Consider the following 21198-nt stretch of genomic DNA (forward strand, 5'->3'; position numbering starts at 1 on the left):
AGGAAATTCCGCCCTATCTGACGTCACACATGCCCATACTCGAAAAAAACTTTCCGAAACTTGTGACAAACCGGAAGGAGCATTTTTGGCACAGAAATACTCCTTCAAACGTAAAATTTAATTTTTGAAACTTTGTCCATGTTTAGCATGGGAATCCAACACTTTAACAGTGTAAAAAACTCAGTATGCATGAAATAGTATTTCACCCCCCCTTTAATATGTCTGTTATGTAGTAAGTGTTTCTATAAGGATTTTCAGAAATATGCTCTGGTGAAGATAAGCCACCTTTAAACAGTGTTAATTATAGCTGGATTATTAATTCAGTGGCAAGAAAAACTGGTTTCTGTAATTTCTAAATGCAGTGTTTTGAAGTGAAAGGTTTTAAGGCAATCCAACATAATCCACAAAAAAAGTACAGATGTTATTGCTCACTGTTCTTTTTTGTGCTCTGGCTATTCTGGCAAATAATTGTGTTAGTAACAGGAAAAATACAAAATACTAGCAATATGGAAAGAGCCATTTTTCATGGTAAAAATGACAATACCCACATGATTGTGATTAAAGAAATTTGCTATCTTTAATGTTGTATCCATTATATTAAGACATATAAAGGCAATATAAAAGTGTGCTGCATAAGATGAATTACTGATATTTGATGTGTAATCGTGCGATGCAGGCACTATACGTCCCTTCGCCTTCAACTTATTCAAAGTGACGAGATGGACTTCGATTTTCCCCTCGATTTACGCCTTTCTGCGTTTTAAATAGAGGAGAAATTTTCTTCGACGATCCCACTGTTCTCTTGCCATCCCTCCCACTTTCAATTCTGATTGGTCAAACCTAGAACACATTCCCTCTCTCTATTGGCTAACTGTCCTGTCTGCGCCGTGACGTCGTCCCAGGAGCTGCGTGACAGGTCCGTGGGTGGTTTTAGGTTCAAACAAACAGACAGTGTGGGTTTACAACGAGGAAAGCGGAGACACGATTACAATGAATTTGTGAATATAATCAAGCTTATTTTGTGGAGACATGAGACTCGCTGTATACGCGTTTTACGGCTTTGCTCTTGGGCTTTTGCTCGTGGGTTTGCGGGAATTATTATTTAGTTTCGAGGAGAATCGATGCAGCATGACATACATGTTCGAGTACCCAGAATACCGAGTGAGTATCACTGCAAATAGTCTTTATCACTGTTGTTTTCTTGATATGTTTGGTTTGCATTTAGCAAAATGCACCATTTTTTGTAAATAAGGCAACATTACTGGCTAAGGATAGTGTGCACAATTCACTGGCAGGCCATGCATCATTTCCTCATACCTGTCAGTCATGATTCTACCTGTTGTTTTGGCAATAATAAACAAGCCTAATCAGCCACATCAGTCATTACCATAGACTGTAAAAGTCATTACACAATATTTATGGGTAAAACCGTGGTATAAGGGGTCACACTTGTGTTCCTCAGTCAAAACAAGCCGAAGACAGTAAGCGTAACATTTCTTTTAATGAAATGACTGTATATTTTGTGTAAACAATATTTACTTCTTAATTGTTATTATTTTTTTGTATTTAGATGTTTACTTATTATGGTGACACGTAGTACATCTCAAAATGAAGCTCGAAATGTCATACATTCAAACCTGCATCAAAACCTGTACATTCATTTACAGTTTCGTTTGTGTCAGAAATCCTGTTCCACAACTCGATTTGTCTGTGGTCTTGCATTATTATCCTCTGAGCGTGAATATTCACAGTCACACCTGTCATTTTGTGTGCGTGCGCGTGCGTTTGCAGCGCGTGCCGCTTCCGAGGCGTGTCGCGCGCCAGTACCCATCATACGGCCTGTATCTGTATGGAGAGGGCGCATATGCTCAGGAGACCAGAGGACTCAAGCTCACCGGCGCACCTGTGCTCTTCCTGCCAGGGAATGCGGGCAGCTACAAGCAAGGTGAGATGGAACTGTTTTGTCTTCAATATTTCAATCAGCACATCTTGTACACATGTATATAAATAGCTTGGCCTTGTTTAATTTGCCTGGGTTTTGACAGCTGGTTTGTTTGCTCAGTCAATCTTGATCCTCCTACTGACTTTGTCCCGGCTCCCAATGCAAATGAAATTTTCAGATTATAAATAGCAAATGGAGGATGTGAGAGCTCATTGCAAAACAAAAATGTTGTTATACTCTCTCTTGCAGCTCGTTCTCTGGGTTCAGTGGCGTTGAGGAAGGCTGAGAACCTGGAGAGAGGGATCCATATGAATGTGTTCACTATTGACTTCAACGAGGACCTGGTGGCCCTGTACGGGGGCAGTTTGCGCAGACAGACTCAGTTTCTACATGAAAGCATCAAAGCCATCTTGCGCCTTTATAAGGTCAGAGGTCAAGGGGTCCTTTTTATTGTATATCTTTTTGTCCCTTTACTTCCACTTTCCTTCCTTAATTTTCTTTCTTTCCTTTCCTTTTCTTTCCTTCACCCTTTCCTTTCTATCATTTTCTGTCCCTTTCTGTCTCTTTGTTGAAATTACAGATCACAAATTACAGTATTCTACACTTTTGTAGTATGCACTGTGGTTTAAGAGCAATTACAGTAATGATCGAATTTATGGACCAGTATCAGTTTTGGGTTGACCGCACAGAAAATATATATGCTTATAAAAGTAACTTATAATAAGTAACTGAAATAAGCACAAATGTTATGGCCTGTCAAAACATCTCCAGGGCCCCAAAAAACACCTCAGACCCCAAAGGGTTAATGTGGCTGGAATATACCACATGACTTTGGCACAGATTTTTTTTTTGCAATTTTCAGTCTGGAGGAGACAGTGCTTGTTGCCGAAAGTTAGAGTGAGTCTGCAGATTTTGGGAGTTTGGAGTTGACAGATTTCACAGAAAATCACGTACTGTATGATGGGCACATATTCTAATTTTTAGCTTCAGACTATGATTCCATCCATGTGGAAGATTTAACAAATGTTTGATATTTTGAGCAGATTTTAGAACACCATGCCATTGCCATGCATCTCCTTGCAACCAGGTGTATGTTTGTGTGTGAATTTGTTGTTGTGTTGTGAACTACGTTAAAGTCTGGTGTGACTATGATTCTCGTTTGTTTAGTGTATGATGCCCAGATTTTCCCTCTGCAAGTCAGCAAGTGTATGATGCCAGACTTTAAAAGTCATGTAGTGTATTCCAGCCTTTATTGATTTAGTAATTAAAGCTCACTGCAATTAGTAGATCATCCACATCCAAACCAATGGTCTTTTTACTACATTCTCATGGCTGCAGGACCGTCCAGACCCCCCCACAGGTGTGGTTCTGGTGGGTCACTCCATGGGTGGAGTGGTGGCAAGAGCCTTGTTCACCCTGGCACGCTTCAATCCACGGCTGGTCAGCCTCATCATCACCCAGGCCTCCCCCCACCAGGCACCTGTCCTGTCTGTTGACCCTTACATACTGGGTAGGGGAAAAAACATACAGAGACACATACAGTTGCAATAAAAATTATTTCTAAAATTATTATACTGCAAGACATTTTGCCGCTGAGAACAAAATGTTATGAAAACAGTTAAAGAAAAGCATTATAGAAAGTTTATTAATACACATTTGAGTGATTCTTAGAATGTAAAGTTGATGAAAAATTGAAGAAGAAAAAAATCTAATTTGCTCTATACAATCATGTAAAAAATTACAAGAGTCACATTTTGTGCAGAATCTTTTATTCTTTATAACCTCCAATAAACTGTAAGTGCTTAGAAGCTTCTGTCACCTCTCTACTGCAATCTTGGCCCATTCCTTATTTGAAAAGCTTCCAGATCACTGATAATCTTTGGTTTTCACCATACCACTGCTTTCTTTAAATTCCACCAAATATTTTCAATGAGATGTAAATCTGAAGACTGTACAGGCCACTCAAGAACATTCTACGACTGATCCCTGAACCAAGCTGAAGTAGATTTGGATGAATATCTAAAATGTTTTTTCCTCCTTTTATCTGGTCATCTTGAAATCCTTTGGCTGTAAATTGAGGGTTTTTCTCAATTCCTCTGATCAAACATTTTATTCCCCTTATTGTGCTTTTTCTTCAACACCCTCAAAGATTTTCTGGTACAACAAATTTTAAACTTATGAATAAGGCTGCCAGCTGTGTCTCTAGAAACTTTTAGTGTTTTGGAAATCTTATTGTAGCCATAGACTTTTTAATGTAATAAATAATTGTTCTCTTAGCTTGTGAGAGCTATTTTGACTTTTGCCTTTTGCCATATTTGATACTCAACTTTAGCACATGCATGGGCTAAATGTACGTATGTGTAACATTACAGGTTTAATTGTGTTTTACACAATTACACAAACAGCAGTGTTGAATAGGGGTTGAATAATTACTCAAAAGCATTACATTGTAAATTAACTATCACTTTTAATTAGCCACTAAACTGTTATAGATGCATTTTTTTAAACTCTGTATCTTAACAAAAGTTTACATTTGTAAATTATTACAGTCTCCAGAGGGATTAAATAATTTTGATTGCAATTGTACAGAGTTTTGAAGGTACACTACTGTTCAAAAGTTTGGGGTGAGGTATTTTTTTAAAAGAAATTAGTACTTTTATTCTGCAAGGATGCATTAAACGGATAACAATGGACAGTAAAATCAGCATATTATAATGATTCCTGAAGGATCATGTGACACTGAAGACTGGAGGAATGATGCTGAAAATTCAGCTTTGCATTAGAGGAATAAATTACATTTCAAAATATATTAAAATGGAAAACAATTATTTTTATTTGTAATAATATTTGACAATATTACTGTAATTTTGATCAAATACATGTGCCCTTGCTGAACACGAGACTCTTTCAAAAAGATTAAAAAAATTTGAACAATAGTGTATTCAGAAGGTATGGACTTGCATAATTGAACATTTACTTTCTCAAACAAAAATGTTAATGTAAACATAGTTGGTATGCTAACATCTGAATTGTGTGTCTGTTGTAGAGTTTTACTCCACAGTCAGGAATCGCTGGGCCACAAATGCTGAAGACTTTCGAAATATAACCGTTCTCTCTGTGGGTGGTGGCTACCTTGACTTCCAAGTGCGCTCTGGCTTGACGGCGCTGTCCTGTCCCATTGATGACCTCAATAAGATGTCAGTTGTGGTAGGTCTACAAGCCATTTTCTTTGAGATCTTTCTTTAAAAATTCTCTTTAGTTAACCTAAAGAGCTCAACCTGCTTTTTTTTATGTCCTTACATGTGTGTTTTGTAAATTGGTTTTAGGTGACTGCAGTTCCTCGAACGTGGGTTTCCACGGATCATATTTCCATTGTTTGGTATGTTTTTGTATGCTAACATTGAGCTTAAAAACTGATGCCTAATTATTTTACTTTTAAGCTACTTAGCTTCTTAACAGCCAGTGAATTTCATTCTTTGCAATTTCAAATGCTTCATACAAGGTGCAAGGAGCTGGTTCTGGCCACAGTTCGGGCGTTCTTCGACCTTATTGAACCTGAAACAGGGCAGGTGAGCACTGTGTGGAATTACAAATATAAGAATCTGTTTAAGATCTTCTGATCTTACATCCTTACATAACATCACATGAAAAACAAAGGGGAAGTACATTGTATTCAGCATTCAAGATTTGACCTCAGATGAATTATTCGGTTAAGCAAAGATTTTAGCAAGAGGTTCCTGCCAGTCCTGTTCTCTTTATTGTAAGTCTAATGAGTCCGATTTCTGAGACTCTCACCCTTTGTCTTTAATGGCTCCTCGAGCCCCTGTCCTATTCTTTGAATAGTTATGCGGATTGGATTAGGACTGGTGACACTCTAGTCTAGAGACTAGTGTGGGTTCCTATACTTGGATTCTTCATTTTTGCATGCTTTGTTTAAGGTTGTCAGCCAGGTGCTTTGTCTCTGTTTCTAAGCACTGCCTCCTAAAATCTATACAAACTACAATGTACACTGCCTTAGTTAGTCTTGATGACTACAGCTACCAACAGCTCTTTCTCAATAAAGAATCCTGCTGAAGATACAACCGAGTCTCCTGGTCTTCACGTCTAAGATTCCTACACTGTCCTAAATTAACACTGTGTTAATGTTCGTGTTCAAGTTGTTTTTATTGACTCATGCTTCTCTTTAGTTTACAGAGAGTCCTGAGAAGCGAATGTCAGTGTTGAACTATCACTTCTTTAGACACCCAGTGCTGCAGCCTGGAGAAGCACAGGAAGACCCTGTCACTTTCTCAGGTCTGTGTTTGTGCGAACATATATTTATAGCCTTATCAGTTTTCCACATAGCTGGAAGATAATATCTGAATCTCTGTTACTTCTTACTATTTTTATCCGAATCTATTCATTCATCCATCCTTCCAGCTCCTCCTGAGGCATGGAAGGAGGTCAACACACTCCGTCTGTTCTACACTGCCCCCAAGGTGACAATATGTTTCATCATCTCTGGGAAAAATTATGCCAGCAGCTTCTCTCTGAACATTGCACTGATGTAAACCATCCTCTTGGCAGGAAGCTCAAGTCAAGTACTTCCTGTTTGCTCTCTCCAGTCGAAGGAAGGCCTACAGTCATTTCCATTGCCGCAGTAATAATATGGTGAGGGAGTCCAACAGCGTCACACTCAGAACCCTTTTTTTCCCTTTAAATGTATCATTTTGATTTTGATTTGAATGTCACCAAACATTACAGTGAAATTAAGTCTATTTAGTCTACCACATTTTTTTATGTGGTGTCAGCTGTCCCAGTCTTAAAGAAAATCTGCAGTATTATTGTGCATTTAAATATAAATTCATGTACAAATTCTAAAATGTTTTTTAAAAAAAGTCAAATATTATGAAGCAGAATTTAGTTATTGAGTATAAATTAAGAAAAGAAACTTGCTTGTTAATTTTGCCAAGCATTTGGATTCTCACTGCTCACACTTGTAAAAAAAAAAAAAAATTGTATTGTAATAAGCAAAAAAGTACATATTTTGCAGGAAAATACAGTTTTTCCTTCATGCAGGCTGTGGTCCAAGTATCTGTCTTGACTTATGCTGATTGTGAATGTTCTCAAGCATGTTTTGAAGAGCTCTGTTTATTTCTGCATGTTTAACAGGAAATGACCAGCTGGCTGTACGGCTGCACACAAATGAGCGGCTCCATGTGGTGAGTAAAATGAACCAGATGAATTCTAATCCTCTTGTAATTGGAAATGACCAGGGCCCATACAGAATCTGCGCCAGTAATTTCTGCATGTGCATAAAAAAAAAATGCATGTCTTTCATAAAGTTGACACATTTTCATCTATCTGGTGCACCGCGCACACATGCTGATCCATATCCATACCAGCACTCTGGACTATTGTTGATAATGTATAGTATGTTATATTATTTGCTTTGTAAAGTGTTTTTTTTCTCTGTTTTTCCTCATTTTCTAGTGTTCAGGCAATAGATCTGTCATCTGAGACAGAGCTCCTTCCAGCCTATAAGGTCAGTCTAGTTTTTCTTACACATGCAAAAACACAACTTATAATACTACATTTAAAATAAATTTGATCTATAAACAGTCTGTTCTTTTATAGGCGGTGACAGTGAAAATCAGTGAACTCATGTCGGTCTCTCACCTCATCATTGATGCCTCTAACCCCAGCGGAGGACAGGTTAACTTGCAGTCCACGTTATCATGTTCATTATGAAAACTTACATTACATGACAGACCACATTAGTATATCTTTCTTTTTTTGGATGATTCATGTCAAAACAATTTGCATGATGAACTATTTAAAGATCCATTCTAAATGCTTGATTGTCTGTTTGTAGTTTTTAGTGGAGTGTGAGCTGCAGAGAGAGCAGAGCCTGACTGTCTCAGTGCAAGTGCCTCATACGCTGTCCTTTGGTGAGCTAAAATCACATACATGTATATATTGACATTTTACTTTTAAGGCATTTAGCAGACACTTTCATCCAGAGCAGTGTTTTAGTATTTTTTGTTCCCTTTTTTCTGTAATGACAGCTGCATGAACTCTTTTATTTTTATGCACATTTAAAGTTCCCCTGTTATGGCATTTTTAAGGTTCCTAATTTTGTTTTTGAGGTCTAAAACAAAGGTATAAAATAGGTCTCCTAAAATGCATCCAAGGTAAAAAAAAAACAAGAAACGAGACGTCCATTACCACATCTGAATTTCAGCATTGGAGGCTTACACAGCACTTAGTGACAAGGGCTTCAGTTTTACCATATCAATTTGAGCTCGAGTCCTCATCCTTTGGAAGTGCGTACAAAGTGGATTTGACATGTCGACAACACTGACCCGCCATCAAACACTGTAGTTATAGTAGAGGCCCAAAAGGGTTAAAGTAGATGTTGTTCGCTGGCAGCCAATGAAGACCATAGGCTGACATTATGTAAATTTGTTACAGACCTATGTAGATTTGTGCAGGAAGAAAAAATGGATTTACTGACGCCTCGTTTCAGGCAGTTCAGAATCGGTTCTTTATTTTCGAAAACGATAACTAATTTATCGTGCACTTTAATCTTTGAAACGTTGCAGACATTTTACATATACAAACAGCTATATTAAACACTACATGAAAGGTAATATCCTAAAACGCATAATAGGGGCATTTTACCTTTAAAATTGGCAGAAAAAAATAAGCATGTAATAGTCGAATAAAATACAGTGTCAAATACCGTCTTTCTTTCTTACTTTTTAAAACCAAGTAAGTTGTGTTTAATGTATGCAAACGCTTTAACCTGAATGTGACTGTTTGCAGGTCTGACCGTCAGTGACATCAGCATTAACTCCTCTGGGCTGCTCCATACACTACTGCTACAAGACTTTCATCAGGTGATTGCTCACAACATTCCCTGTTAACCTCAGCTTCTCTATAGATTTAATCTCTCTGATTTTTCAAATATTAAGTTTTGTACACAGTAGAAGCATTTGTAATGGCTTAAATCCCATAATAATCCTTTATCATTATAAAGTCTTTTGAGGATAATGATCCTATTATTAGTAGTAGTAATTGGTTATGTATTAATCCTTTTACTAAAATAAGATACCCCAAAGCAAAAGACATGTGAACTCTAGTTTGTGCTCCTTCAGGTTTATCAGGCTTTCAGAATAACAGTCATGAGTCACTGCAAAACCACTAAAGGTAACCAGTTCAGCTTCATTTGCCAGAAATTCAGCATGGTGTTTTATAAGACTCGCGTCTGATACTATACGTGTTGTGTTATACAGACAGACTGCCAAGTGTGTACAGAGTGAGGGTACCTTGGTTTCAAGAAGACTCCTTTGCTATGGCAAGGTAGAATAATCAGTCAGCTTTCTTCATCTCACCGCAGCTCTCTTTTTGCATCAGAGTAGAGATGATTGTGTCCTCTAAAACTCTTAAATGTTTTCAATCCAAGTATTCCTTCGGTATCTGAGATCTACAGCATGCTTCACACCAGCCGCCCAGACAACACCTCCAGTGCCCTCCTGCAGCTCCACACTGCCCCCAACTGCCAATACAAGGTATTTCATCCACATCCCTTGTTTTCCTCACAGGTAAACCTTCCAGTAAGACAACTAACATTGTCTTGTTTTTCTACAGGTGTCTATTCGGACTTCGTTTCCCAAAGTGCTTGGGCAGGTGTGCTTACATTGTGGTATTTCATCTGCCAATTTTAACTTTGAACCCAGAGTCTCGTATAAAAAAAAAAAATCGTTGTTCTTTAGATTCTACGTTTCTGTGGTCCAGTTCTGCCTGTCTACTCAGCTGTAGTGCTTCTTCTGATGATCAGGGCTCAGCTGAGCTCCATCAAAAGATTGGGGCATCCTGTTGGAATGCAAGAAGCCATGAGTAAATCATTACAGGTCCACAAACTGGAACTACCTGTCCTCCTGCTGCTGCTGCTGCTCAGGTGAGTCTTGACACAGTGTCTATCTGCTGTATTTGAATGCGGATTCTATTTTTCTGCAAAACATAGGAGCCTAGTCAGGCAGTGCTCCCGTTTTAATCTTTTCGAGGGGTTTTCTGCTATAGGCAGAGCTGGTTTCATGATGTCTGGTCCTCTCTGGGTCTTCCTGGGGTGGATACTCTTCCTCTAAACTCTGTGGAAAGCATATCCCAGGATCCAAAAGCCTCTATGCAGGAATGGCCTCGTCTGGTATCCCCACTGCTCTGTGTGCTCGGTGCAGCCATTGCATTCTGGGGTAGCACAGTCCTCAGAGTGTCTGTCTACTTCCTGTCCTTTTTTCTTGCTCCACTGCACAGGTGAAAATCATTTTAATAATTGCTTTGTAGTAGGTGCTCTAAATAAATAGATGTTTTGCATGAATTAAGTTTTATGTTTTGATCTAAATCCACAAACAAAAAAACACATTTGTCATTCTGTGAGTTCAACAATGCATTTATCTAAATGTTAAAATGTTTCATATTTATACACTACTTTTTAAAAGTTTAGGGTCAGTAAGATTTAGTTTTTTGAAGAAATTAATACTTTTATCCTTCATGGATACATTAAATTGATCAAAAGTTTGAGTAAAGACATTTATAATGTTACAAAGATTTCTGTTTCAAACAAATGCTCTTACAACGAATTCTTAAAAAAGAAAAAGAATCACATTTCCACCAATATTTTAAGCAGAACAACTGTTTTCAACATTGATAATATTAAGAAATGTTTCATAAGCATCAAATCAGCATATTAGAATTTCTGAAGGATCATGTGACACTGAAGACTGGAGTAATGATGCTGAAAATTCAGCTTTGCATTTAAAACATAGTAAAATAGGATTTTTAAATTGTAATAAAATTTTGCGTTGTTACTATTTTATATTGTAAAATAAAAATAATATTATTTTTAATCAAATAAATGCAGCCTTGCTGGGCAAAAGAGACTCCTGACACCCTTCAAATGCACATGCAAGAAGGCTTTTTTTTTTTTTTTTTTTAACATGACTGTATCTTGAGGTGTCTATAAATCTTAAAGGGGTCATCGGATGGTTGTGTAAAACAACACCCTTTTTACCTCCTCAAAAACAGCTCTGTTCACAGCGACGCGTTTCGGTGCATGTCTCTTTAAATGATAATGAGCAACTGCTCACCCCGCCCCTCTCCCCGCCCCTATGGACAGTATAGAGAGCCTAAGTCCCTCCCCTTCCGGTTGACCACCATGGGACCTTACTTCGGAAAAATATTGTATGGTAGTCAATGGCGCGAGACAACAACTATTTTGATCTCGTTTGAATTGTGCCCTGAATTACACATATGATGTTTGTCAATTTAAAATATACATTTTAAAGTCAAGAAAGTCGCAGTTTGATGTAAAACTGTTGAGGTATAAGACTGTGAAAATACGTAATTGCAGAGACTACAAACCCAAAAGGCGCACGTGTGACGTCATACCTTTTCTCTCAAAGAATGAAGCTAACTTTACGTCTGTCTGTTTCTATAGTCTTACGTTATAATCGTAACGTTACGCCGTCATGCCTGAGTGTTTTGTACCAGACTGCACACATACGAGCAACGGATCTTATGACGTACATAGTGCGAGACGAGAGATGTAGTTCATTGAGCGATTTTCACATAAAATTAAATGTTACTCTTCTGTTTTATGACAAACTGCGACTTTCTTGACTTTCATAATTATCTTTTAAATTGACAAACATCATATGTGTGATTCAGGGCACAGTTCAGACGGAATAAAAAGATAAGTTGTCTCTCGCCATTGACTACCATACATATTTTTTCCGAAGTAAGGTCCCATGAGCCGGAAGTGGGGGGGAGGGACTTAGGCTCTCTATACAAATGGCTGAGGGCGGAAATATGCTAATACGGGACAGTCCTTCAGTGGTTGTGGGTGGAGCATGAGCAATATGACATCATATTGCTCAGAAAATCCAAACTGCTTGATTATTTAGAGTGTTTAGGCTTTTTGAGGATTAAAAAAAAGGAGTGGATGGATTTTTTTTCATTGCATGGTGGTTCTGTCCACACACTGCAAGACACATTTATATGTACATTTTGCATCCGATGACCCCTTTAAGTGTTAATAAATTTATATTGACATACTGGTATATTGCCGTTTCAGTGTTGCTTGTAGGACATAAAATAAACTGCTTTCCTATATATATATACATTATGCACTATGTATTTTGATCTAAAATCTTGATGTTGAATTAAAAAATAGAAAAAGCATTATGTATGTTATAACAACGTCCCTAATGCAGTTAATAGCTGAAATTGTTCATTTTCTGCCATAGAAACTAGTTGACAACTGCTGGTCTTTTCAGAAATGTTTCCACAAATTATGTGTGTAACACTGTGTTTGTTTGCAGACCTTCAGTGTCCCGGGACTGTGGCACGCTTCGTCTTCATACTCAGATTCTCCTGATAGTCTCTCTGAGTGTGCTTGGAGGCGTCACCTGTGGAGCGCTGGCTCTTATGGTCTCCACTCTTCTCCACCTCTACAGAGTGAGTGATCTGTCCTCCCTTCCTTAGTTTCATACCTACTTCATATAAAGTAGGTTAGGGTTGGTAAGATAAATCATTATTCTAATCTTTTTTTTACCTTAAGAAATTATTCCTGTAATAGTTATTAAAATCTTTCTCTTTCTTAATCTCTAATTGTCTTCATAATGAGTTTAGTCTCCTGTGATTGTCTGTCTTTGTCCAGGTGCTTAAATTACAGATGACGGAGAGATCACTGAGCCACATGTTGAACCTGGTATAAAGGCCTTATTTTACATAATTTATCTTTCTTTCTTTTTTTTTCCTTTTTTTTCCTCTAGTTGGCTCACATTACCTGTAATTTCTAAATGTTTTGTTCCCGTTAAACCAGGCGCCCCAGAAAGTTTCACAAAACACAGAAAATGGTTTTCATGGCAGTGACTCTCACAGCAAGAGTAAAGAATGTAACGGCAGCCCTTTACTGTCAGAATCAGTGCTACAAGACGTCAGAGATGATCTGGAGCTCCACTTTAGTTTGTCCACAATGCTTACTCTTACCATGATGTTCAGCGCCCCTTCCCTTATCCACTGGAAGAACAATCTCAGGTAACAGAGCAATTTAAGGTGCAAGTTGATTAGAAATTTCTGAATTTTTAATACAAGTTACTAAAGTAGTGCAAGTAAAGTCCTAGAAGAGAGAAAATGCCTTGAAGGTGGATAGAAAGTATTCTATAGCCAAAGACCTGTAGGAGTTTTTAATTTAAACATGTGTTTGTGTCTTGTTCAGATATTGGGTTCATTTGGATCCTGACCCCTGTTGGCCTCACATTGTGCCCCTGCTCATCAGCTCTGTACTGCTCATCAACTGTAACACAGATACACTCCTCCGCAGGTTTGTGTGCATTTCTCACAGAATTAGTCATGTAATTTTACATAATTTAAAATCGTAATGTTCATTACTGAGACACTCTTTAGGAAGCTTAATATGGCCACATCAAAGAGCATTTAAAATCATCTCAATATTTATGATGTTGCTTAAAGGCACAATATGTAAGATTTTTGGATTAAAATATCCAAAAACCACTAGAACAAAGTTATATATTTTGTTGACTTCTATACCTGCATTATCCTAAATGTGTCCAATGTTTAAATCCTGAGAAATCAGCTATTTTAACCAGTGTGACAGCCCTTGTCATTGCGTCGCCTGTCAACGATGTCAAATCTACGTTACCCTCGTTTTCCGGTTTTACTTTTGTAGAAACCATGGAAACAACAAAGATGCTTTAATATATTATGTGTTTTATTAGACAGGTGAGCAACTGTTTGGATACCTGCATCGACTGAAAACTAATTGTTATATAGCTCATATACTGTAGCTCAACACGTTTGTTTGAATCTCTTGTTTTCTTGAATTACTACGAGAAAGATTTTTGTACCATGCCTCGCATAGCATAATCAGAAAGCGCTTTATTTGCAGTAACAGGAATACAGCATTTTCTCCACCATACAATATATTTGAAAATGAATGCCATTTTTCAACACAGATCATCCAGTTTTTATTAACATGATATTTTAATATCGATCTAGCTTACTGCAATGTGCAACAAGTGTCTCAAACCAGCCGCCGAGTGAACGCACAGAGTTCAAATGTTATACATTTATAACATAACTTTCGACACACTCACACTTATTTTTAGTATGATAGTTTTGACCAAGTAAAACATTGCTACATTACCCCACAATTTTAATTTGTCAGATAAAGTGACCTGTATGAGTAGCAATTCAGCTGCTTCAAGTTCAGGGAAGGATGCGGACATTAAACGTAACTTTAATCGTAAAATAAACATAAGCAACAAAACGAAAGGGGCATGAACGGCCGACTGCGGCAGACAAGCATAATAAAAACAGCAACGTAAAATTTCCCTGGCTCTCTTCTTCACCCTGCATCATACCACAGTAACATTAATAAAACTTTAATACTTTAGCTCACTCATGAACATGGTTTCTGAGTCCCATCAGATTGCTTTCTGTCGGCTGTGGAGGTGAAGACGACAACTCCCATGATTCCATACTCATTCAGTGTTTTGAATAAGCAACCTCTAGCAGTGAAACTTACTTACTGTGCCTTTAAGTATAATTCAAAATCATCACAAATATGTAGTGAATACATATACAGTACTGTGCAAAAGTCTTAGGCACGTTAGTATTTTCACAAAAAAATGTTTTTTAGCCAGTTATTTATATATATTTGCTGTTGTGTGTCAGTAGAAAATATCAGTTTACATTTCCAAACATTACTTTTATTATTAATTGTAATAATCCAGTGAGATGTTTGTATGCACAAGGAGTCTGACAACAGGCAGCAGGTCGGTTTCTTCAAGCGTTCTTCTGGGTTTAGTCTGTCTCAGTTTTTTCTGTTTCTTTATGTTAATCCCAGATGATCTCTGTGTGGATCATACCAGCTGTTGTCAGGCTCCTTGTGCATACAAAAATCTCACTGGATTATTACAATAAATGGCAAAAGGAATGTTTGGACATGTAAACTGATATTTCCTACTGACACACTACAGCAAAATGTATAAATAACTGTCTTAAAACCATTTTTTTTTAAATACTAATGTGCCTAAGACTTTTGCACAGTACTGTATATAGACAGTATATTATATATACAGTATATACAAACAGACATATGCGCGCACTATTTTTTGAAAGAAGTCTATGCTCACTAAGGCTGCATTTATTTGATCAAAAATACAGTAAAACAGGATTGTAAAATAGTAGTAACTATTCTTGTGATGGCAAAGCTGAAGTATCACATGATCAAAGAGTATAGAAGTACCAAGAGGCGAAACTCAATAGAACGTTCCATTGCAACAAACTCACCCATGCGCAGAGCTGCAGCTCCGCCATCTTGGACTGAACGCAACACAGCTGTCATAGAATTGAACGATACCGGTTCAAATTCAAAAGCGGTTAAATTAACTAAAAAGTAGTTTCTAGTTTTTAATATCTCTAGAGCAGACATATCCCATGTCTCCCGGAAGATCCGGGAGTCTCCCGCATATTGATAGCGGCTCCCTGATGCCCGCAAATTAGCTAAAATCACCCGGAATCTAAAGCGAGCGAGCAAGAGCGCGCAGCTCCAAACCGTGTAACGTTAGAGCACACGGCAGAAAGGGTGAGGAAGCGAAATATCAACATATCAACCTAAAATGTGGAACACAATTTGTTCAGATTTTTTGCTTTCATTTTCATGCAGTTCTAGAGTAAAATATATTTTGTAATATATATATTTATATAAAATATAAATAATTATATTTTAAATTTGTACATTTTAATAAACTCAAACTTGCATAACTTTTTTCTGTTTCACTTTCATAATTTATTTCACTTCAACAATAATCTGACAAATTAAAACAAGACCAACCATAGGTCTAAATTCCAAAGCATTCTTGAATTACAACCATTTAAGTTTGGATAGTGATTTTCATGTTTATGCGAAAAAAAGGTGACACTAGTTAAAGGGTTAATTTAGTGATAACAATGAATTAATAAAGCGGTCATTTGCCAGGTTAGGTTCATATCTCTGAAAGTATGCGATTTAAAAAGCCCATTTCGAGTCTTGACAATTTCGACCAAATACATAACATTAGCAAACTGTTACTGCGGTTATGGGATAGCTTACATTAACGTTACAGCACCTGTTATCGTTGACGTTAGATCACTTTAAAGTTAATAAAAACCTTTTCTACTTTACCTCTCTGGATCTTTGGGGAATCTATGAAATGCTAGTTGATTGTTTGTACACTGGTAGTTGTTGCAGTTGATGGCAGAACACTGTTTTCTTTGTTTCCAATTATTTCCAGACATAATGTTAATGCTGTACAGTAGTTGTGCTAACGGTAAAGCCGTTGGTTCAGTCCAAAATGGCGGCCGCGCTACCGAAGCGCCACCTAGTGGCTGTTGTCAAAACTGCAACGGAGTTTCGCCTCTTGTTACTTCTATACTCTTTGACATGATCCTTGATTTTCGCTGCTTAAAATTTTTGTAGAAGAAGCCATGATACATTTGTCAGGATTCTTTCATGGAATGTCCAAAAGAACAGCATTTATTTGAAATCAAATGCCTTTACTGTATCTTTTGATCAATTTAATGCTTCCTTTCTGAATAAAAGTATTAATTTCTTTCTTACAAAAAAAGTTCAAACAAGGCTGTGTGTCTGTATTTACACTTGTATTACAGCAAACTGATGCTTAATCTGATGCTCCATCTACTGCTGCCGCTGTGTGTGGGAATGCTGGCTTTTTGTCCGCTGCACATTTACAGAGTCACTTACTTCTTGTCCGCAGCACTTACCCTCTTGGTCTGTTCTTGTTTCTTTTGACCTCCCAACAAACTTTAAATGTGAGTATGCATTGAGATTAGAACAAGACTTGAGTTTTGTATAAATTTAGACCAGATCAGACCAAAACAGCCTTATAACCCTGTGTGTATTCATTGGGATCACATGGACTTGTGACATCAGTGGACCAGCACATCCAGAGTTATGTGATTTGTCATATGTCATCATTTGTAGTTTCTTGACAGGGTATTACATTTGTTAATGATGGTATGTCTGTATTCATGAGCAATACCTCTTGTCCATAAGGCTAGTTTTCCAGACACATTTTAAGCCTAGGCCTTAACCAGTGGCGGATTTAGGCATAGGCGACTTGGGCAACTGCCCAGGCCGGCATCTTGCCGGGGGGCAGCAAGGGGCACCCTTGCAAAACCAAAAAAATGGAATGTGCAATCGGGTTTTTACCGCTCGTTTTCACATCACATCAATTATACCATGCCACTAACCTCAATTCAATTAACATGAAATTAGCCACTAGATGGCTGCAGATGATTACTCAATGGGTTTTCATTTAGATTTATGTTTAGACATTATAAAATCATTATAACAATATTTTTTTTTCAAAGTTTAGCATTTTTTTGCAATTGTCACAATATTACAGTCAAACCTGAGCATGCTATTTAATCAATGTCTGGGAAGCTAGCCTTTACTGGTGTGTGTATTGGGGCTGGTGAGAGTGTATTGTTCTGATTTAATGTTAATTCTTAAAGTCAACATGAAATCATAATTTGATAGGGATACACAATATATCAGTAAAAAAATTATATCTGAAAACAGATATGGTAAAGTTTTTTTTTATTTATCAGCATCTGATGACATTGGATATTTAATTTTGCTTCTCATTTCCCCTATTGTTAAATTTAGATTACCTTTGCTGTCATCTAAAACTCACTTAATTCATCTTTAAAAACACTAATATTTTAATCTTTATGAAATTTAAAACCTACATTATAATATTGTGATGCCTAAATTCACAGGTAGCATTTAAAATGATTTTTTTTTCTGTTTTTATTTATTTATACAAAATTATGTGTTATTTTAATATTAGCCAAGTAACGGTTATCGACCATAATGTAATCGATTATCTGTATCACCCAGATTTTGAAAAAAGGTGCCCTAAGAACTTACCCGGGTTACTTCCTGTTCTTGTGCATAAATCATCAGTGCTCCTTATTCCAAAGAAAAAACAAATCTTTATATAAATCTTGAGAAACAGAACACCTACATTCGCTCCAGAATGTTAATTATTTTATTTTACTTCAAATTCAGCTAATTGTAGTGTGGATAGTAACTGAAAAGTTCACAGTGAATGTGTTGTAAAACCTTTAGAAACGTTTTGTTCACTTATAACTAATGTTATCACTTTTTAAATGAGGCTTTTCTTTTTTCAGTTGACGGTGAGAAGCATTTTCTTGAATTTTGATTCACAGTAATCAAAAAATGTAGTCGTATCATATAGAACTATTTTGAAGTTTGGCAACGGAAAATGCTTTTACAATTCATTCCAGCCCCTGTTAACCAATCGATTTTTACAAATGTTTCTGTCAATCATGCTGTTCATGGAAATCTTCACTTCATTCTTTAGTCAATTTATTTCCAGTTTCATCTCATACATCATTTTAAAAATGTCACATTACAGAAGTAAAATGAGTTCGATTGCGAATGCTTTTTCATGTTGACTTTAAGGGTGTAAAAAGCAGCTTTAGGTGTTTGTTCCGCTTTTCTGCAGTTCACGTCTGTTTGTGAGAATGATCGGATCTCTGCCTGTTCTATCTTCGATCTGTCATTTCTGCCTTAAACCATTTAGCTTAGAATGCACATGTAATGCCTGTAAATTCTGAAATATCTCAGATCTGTTCGTATTAACACGCCTTTTTTAATTCATTTTTATTTATTTTATTGCATTAGCTGAAGCTGTAAGGCAAGAAACATAACATAGGTGCAATCACAGAACTGGACAGATGAGCAATATGATGATTTTATATCAGCATCAATGTGCACAATTTGTGGTGTTAAAGAGACATCATAGTTACATTTATGGTTATAGAGCAGTCTCATAACCTGAGACGAATTATTAGAAACACTGCCACAGTCACAGTAGCCATGAGATTGTTGCTGTCCGAATAGCTTTTTTTTACTGTAATGTTTGAAGAATGCTGTCGATGGTCTGTGTTCCTCACACACTGCTCAGCAGCGTCCATCTGCTCTTTCATCATTTGATCTGCTCATGATTCAGGATCGCTTACCTGAGAGCTGAAAAGATACTTTGTCATCCTGAATCAAATGAGAGAAACGGTGCCTTTCTTGTAATATGCCCCTGCTTCTCTGATACCGATTTGCAATTTAACCTTCTCGTCATTGAGGACGGATGTTGAGGATATTTGTCAGTCCATCCAAGTAGTCTGATATTTAAATCAGATTTCCTTCTCTCACAGGATGTACTTGACCAAAAAAAAAATTACTCCTATGGCACGGAATTGTGTCCTCTGCACTGTGAATGTACGAGTGCGTGTGTATTTGAGATGTTTTGCAGTGAGCTTTGATGTGTGTTGTCTTTTTTTATGGTGCTGTAACTGTATGTTGCAATCTTGCTCTGCCTCATGCTAAATTGAAGCTGTTTTTGTGGTGAAAGGATGCCTTTTTTCTATCAGTATGATTGTGACTGATCGTTTTCATCGATGTTCACTGTGATGTGCCACGATATTTTGAGGGCCAGGATCTGATTTTATGTCTCGAAGCAAGGACTGCTTATTTAGGGCCAGATCTGTCCTGGTCATGTAGTGAGTACACTCACCGTCTGCAATGAAGCCAAACAGATCCAACAGAAACTCTTTAACTCTGCAGCAATGACAGCAATGTTTGTATTGATGCTAGTGAGGCTTCTGCTGAGTGAAACTTAATGAACTTGCATAAACTTATTTTGTTTAATAGAGTGTTGTGTGATTATGTTATGTGATTAATATTAACAGTTCGATGTTAATTGTAAAGACAGGAATTCCCCACAGGAAATTTCCAAAGTTTGGGTTCAATTAGATATCTTAATTTCAGTATCAAAAGTGATAAAATTCTATTTCAAATGCTTTTCTTTTTAACTTTATATAATGAATCCTGAAAAAAATAAATCACGCAATCACGGTTTCCACAAAATATTAATTTGCACAACCTTTTTCAACATTGGTCAACATTAAAATAATTTCTGAAGGATCATGTGACATTGAGGACTAGAATAACAGCTACTGAAAATTCATGTAAGTAAATTACATATTAAAATGTATTAAAACAAAAAATATTTCTGATCACATAAATGCAGCTTTGGTGACCAATATCCTACTGACCCCTAAAGATGAAATGGAATAGATTAAAACTAACGTTTGAGATTTGAATTTAAAAATGTAATGTTAAAATTGATTGACAATTAAAAATTGAATTATAAAGCAAAAAAACGAAATGTTCAGTATAACATTATATTTTTATTTTTAGATCAGTCGAACAATAATCAACCTTTAAAAACAAATGTGATTGGAGGGAACAAAAGCCTACAAGCCTGAACATCCCACAGTCATGTTCTGTGTGAGAAACACAAATTCAGTATTTCTGTTGGTTTTGAGTGGGGTCTCAGATGGGCTTCAAGTTTAGCTGTGACTGTTTTGACTTTTATTTTATTTTTATATAAAATGCAGCTCACTGCCTCATGAACCTAAATACTGTTTTGCTTTAATATAGTTGCAGTGACTCACTCATTACAGTGACTCATCTGTTTTATATGATGGAGAGGTTTATTGTAAGGAGTTGATATTACTTGTCTCACTTGAAAGCTGAATAATAAGTATTTACATTTGTAATATTTTAAAATGAAAGCATAAATCAGCAGTTGTAAATTGCTCACTAAAACATAATATTACAAAATATTTACTAAGAGATGGTAAATAATTATAGTGCTGTTTTGCTTGGTTTGTGGTGCTTTTGTAATGAACATATTTCACTCATGTGCGGTAACTAAACTGTAAGAGTGTAAATAAACATTTGTCAATGCCTCTTTTATAATGATCTGTGATGAAGCACTGTCTGTTAGCACATGTATGCTAACATATTAGCACTTCTACTGGCGGTCGGGATTTAACATCATTGGTTTACACCTGTTTGGTCAAACAGCAGCGTCACTGTGATTGGCTGTGATCATTGTTGTCTTAATATGGTGATTATTATAATTATTCATGCTTATTTCTGGAGCATCTTTTATTGTTATTTAATATACAGACATGCTAGAAAGTGTCAGATGTCGTGCACCTGTTTTGTAATGAAATTTGTTACAGACTGTGCAGGATAAGAAGGTATTTGCATATTTAATTATTTGTATATGGTGAAATAACAAACTGAACATTCT

The 21198-nt window shown here is 36.7% G+C and overlaps 1 protein-coding gene across 1 annotated transcript; it reads left to right on the plus strand.

Moving 5' to 3' along the window:
- Positions 1 to 878: 878 nt before the first annotated feature.
- pgap1 (post-GPI attachment to proteins inositol deacylase 1) lies at positions 879 to 19742 on the plus strand. Its single transcript, XM_084121960.1, has 26 exons — positions 879 to 1161; positions 1792 to 1945; positions 2192 to 2367; positions 3281 to 3452; positions 4989 to 5149; positions 5269 to 5321; positions 5445 to 5511; positions 6130 to 6235; positions 6362 to 6420; positions 6509 to 6592; positions 7094 to 7143; positions 7415 to 7466; positions 7559 to 7636; positions 7797 to 7872; positions 8750 to 8823; positions 9082 to 9133; positions 9220 to 9286; positions 9390 to 9495; positions 9575 to 9613; positions 9700 to 9884; positions 10007 to 10237; positions 12304 to 12439; positions 12642 to 12692; positions 12807 to 13021; positions 13203 to 13307; positions 16658 to 19742. The coding sequence occupies exons 1-26, from the start codon at positions 1030 to 1032 to the stop codon at positions 16797 to 16799; spliced, it is 2823 nt and encodes a 940-aa protein (XP_083978086.1). The 5' UTR covers positions 879 to 1029; the 3' UTR covers positions 16800 to 19742.
- The last annotated feature ends 1456 nt before the right edge of the window (positions 19743 to 21198 follow it).

Source organism: Abramis brama (genome assembly GCF_963993115.1).
Source record: "Abramis brama genome assembly, chromosome: 8".
Classification (NCBI taxonomy): domain Eukaryota; kingdom Metazoa; phylum Chordata; class Actinopteri; order Cypriniformes; family Leuciscidae; genus Abramis; species Abramis brama.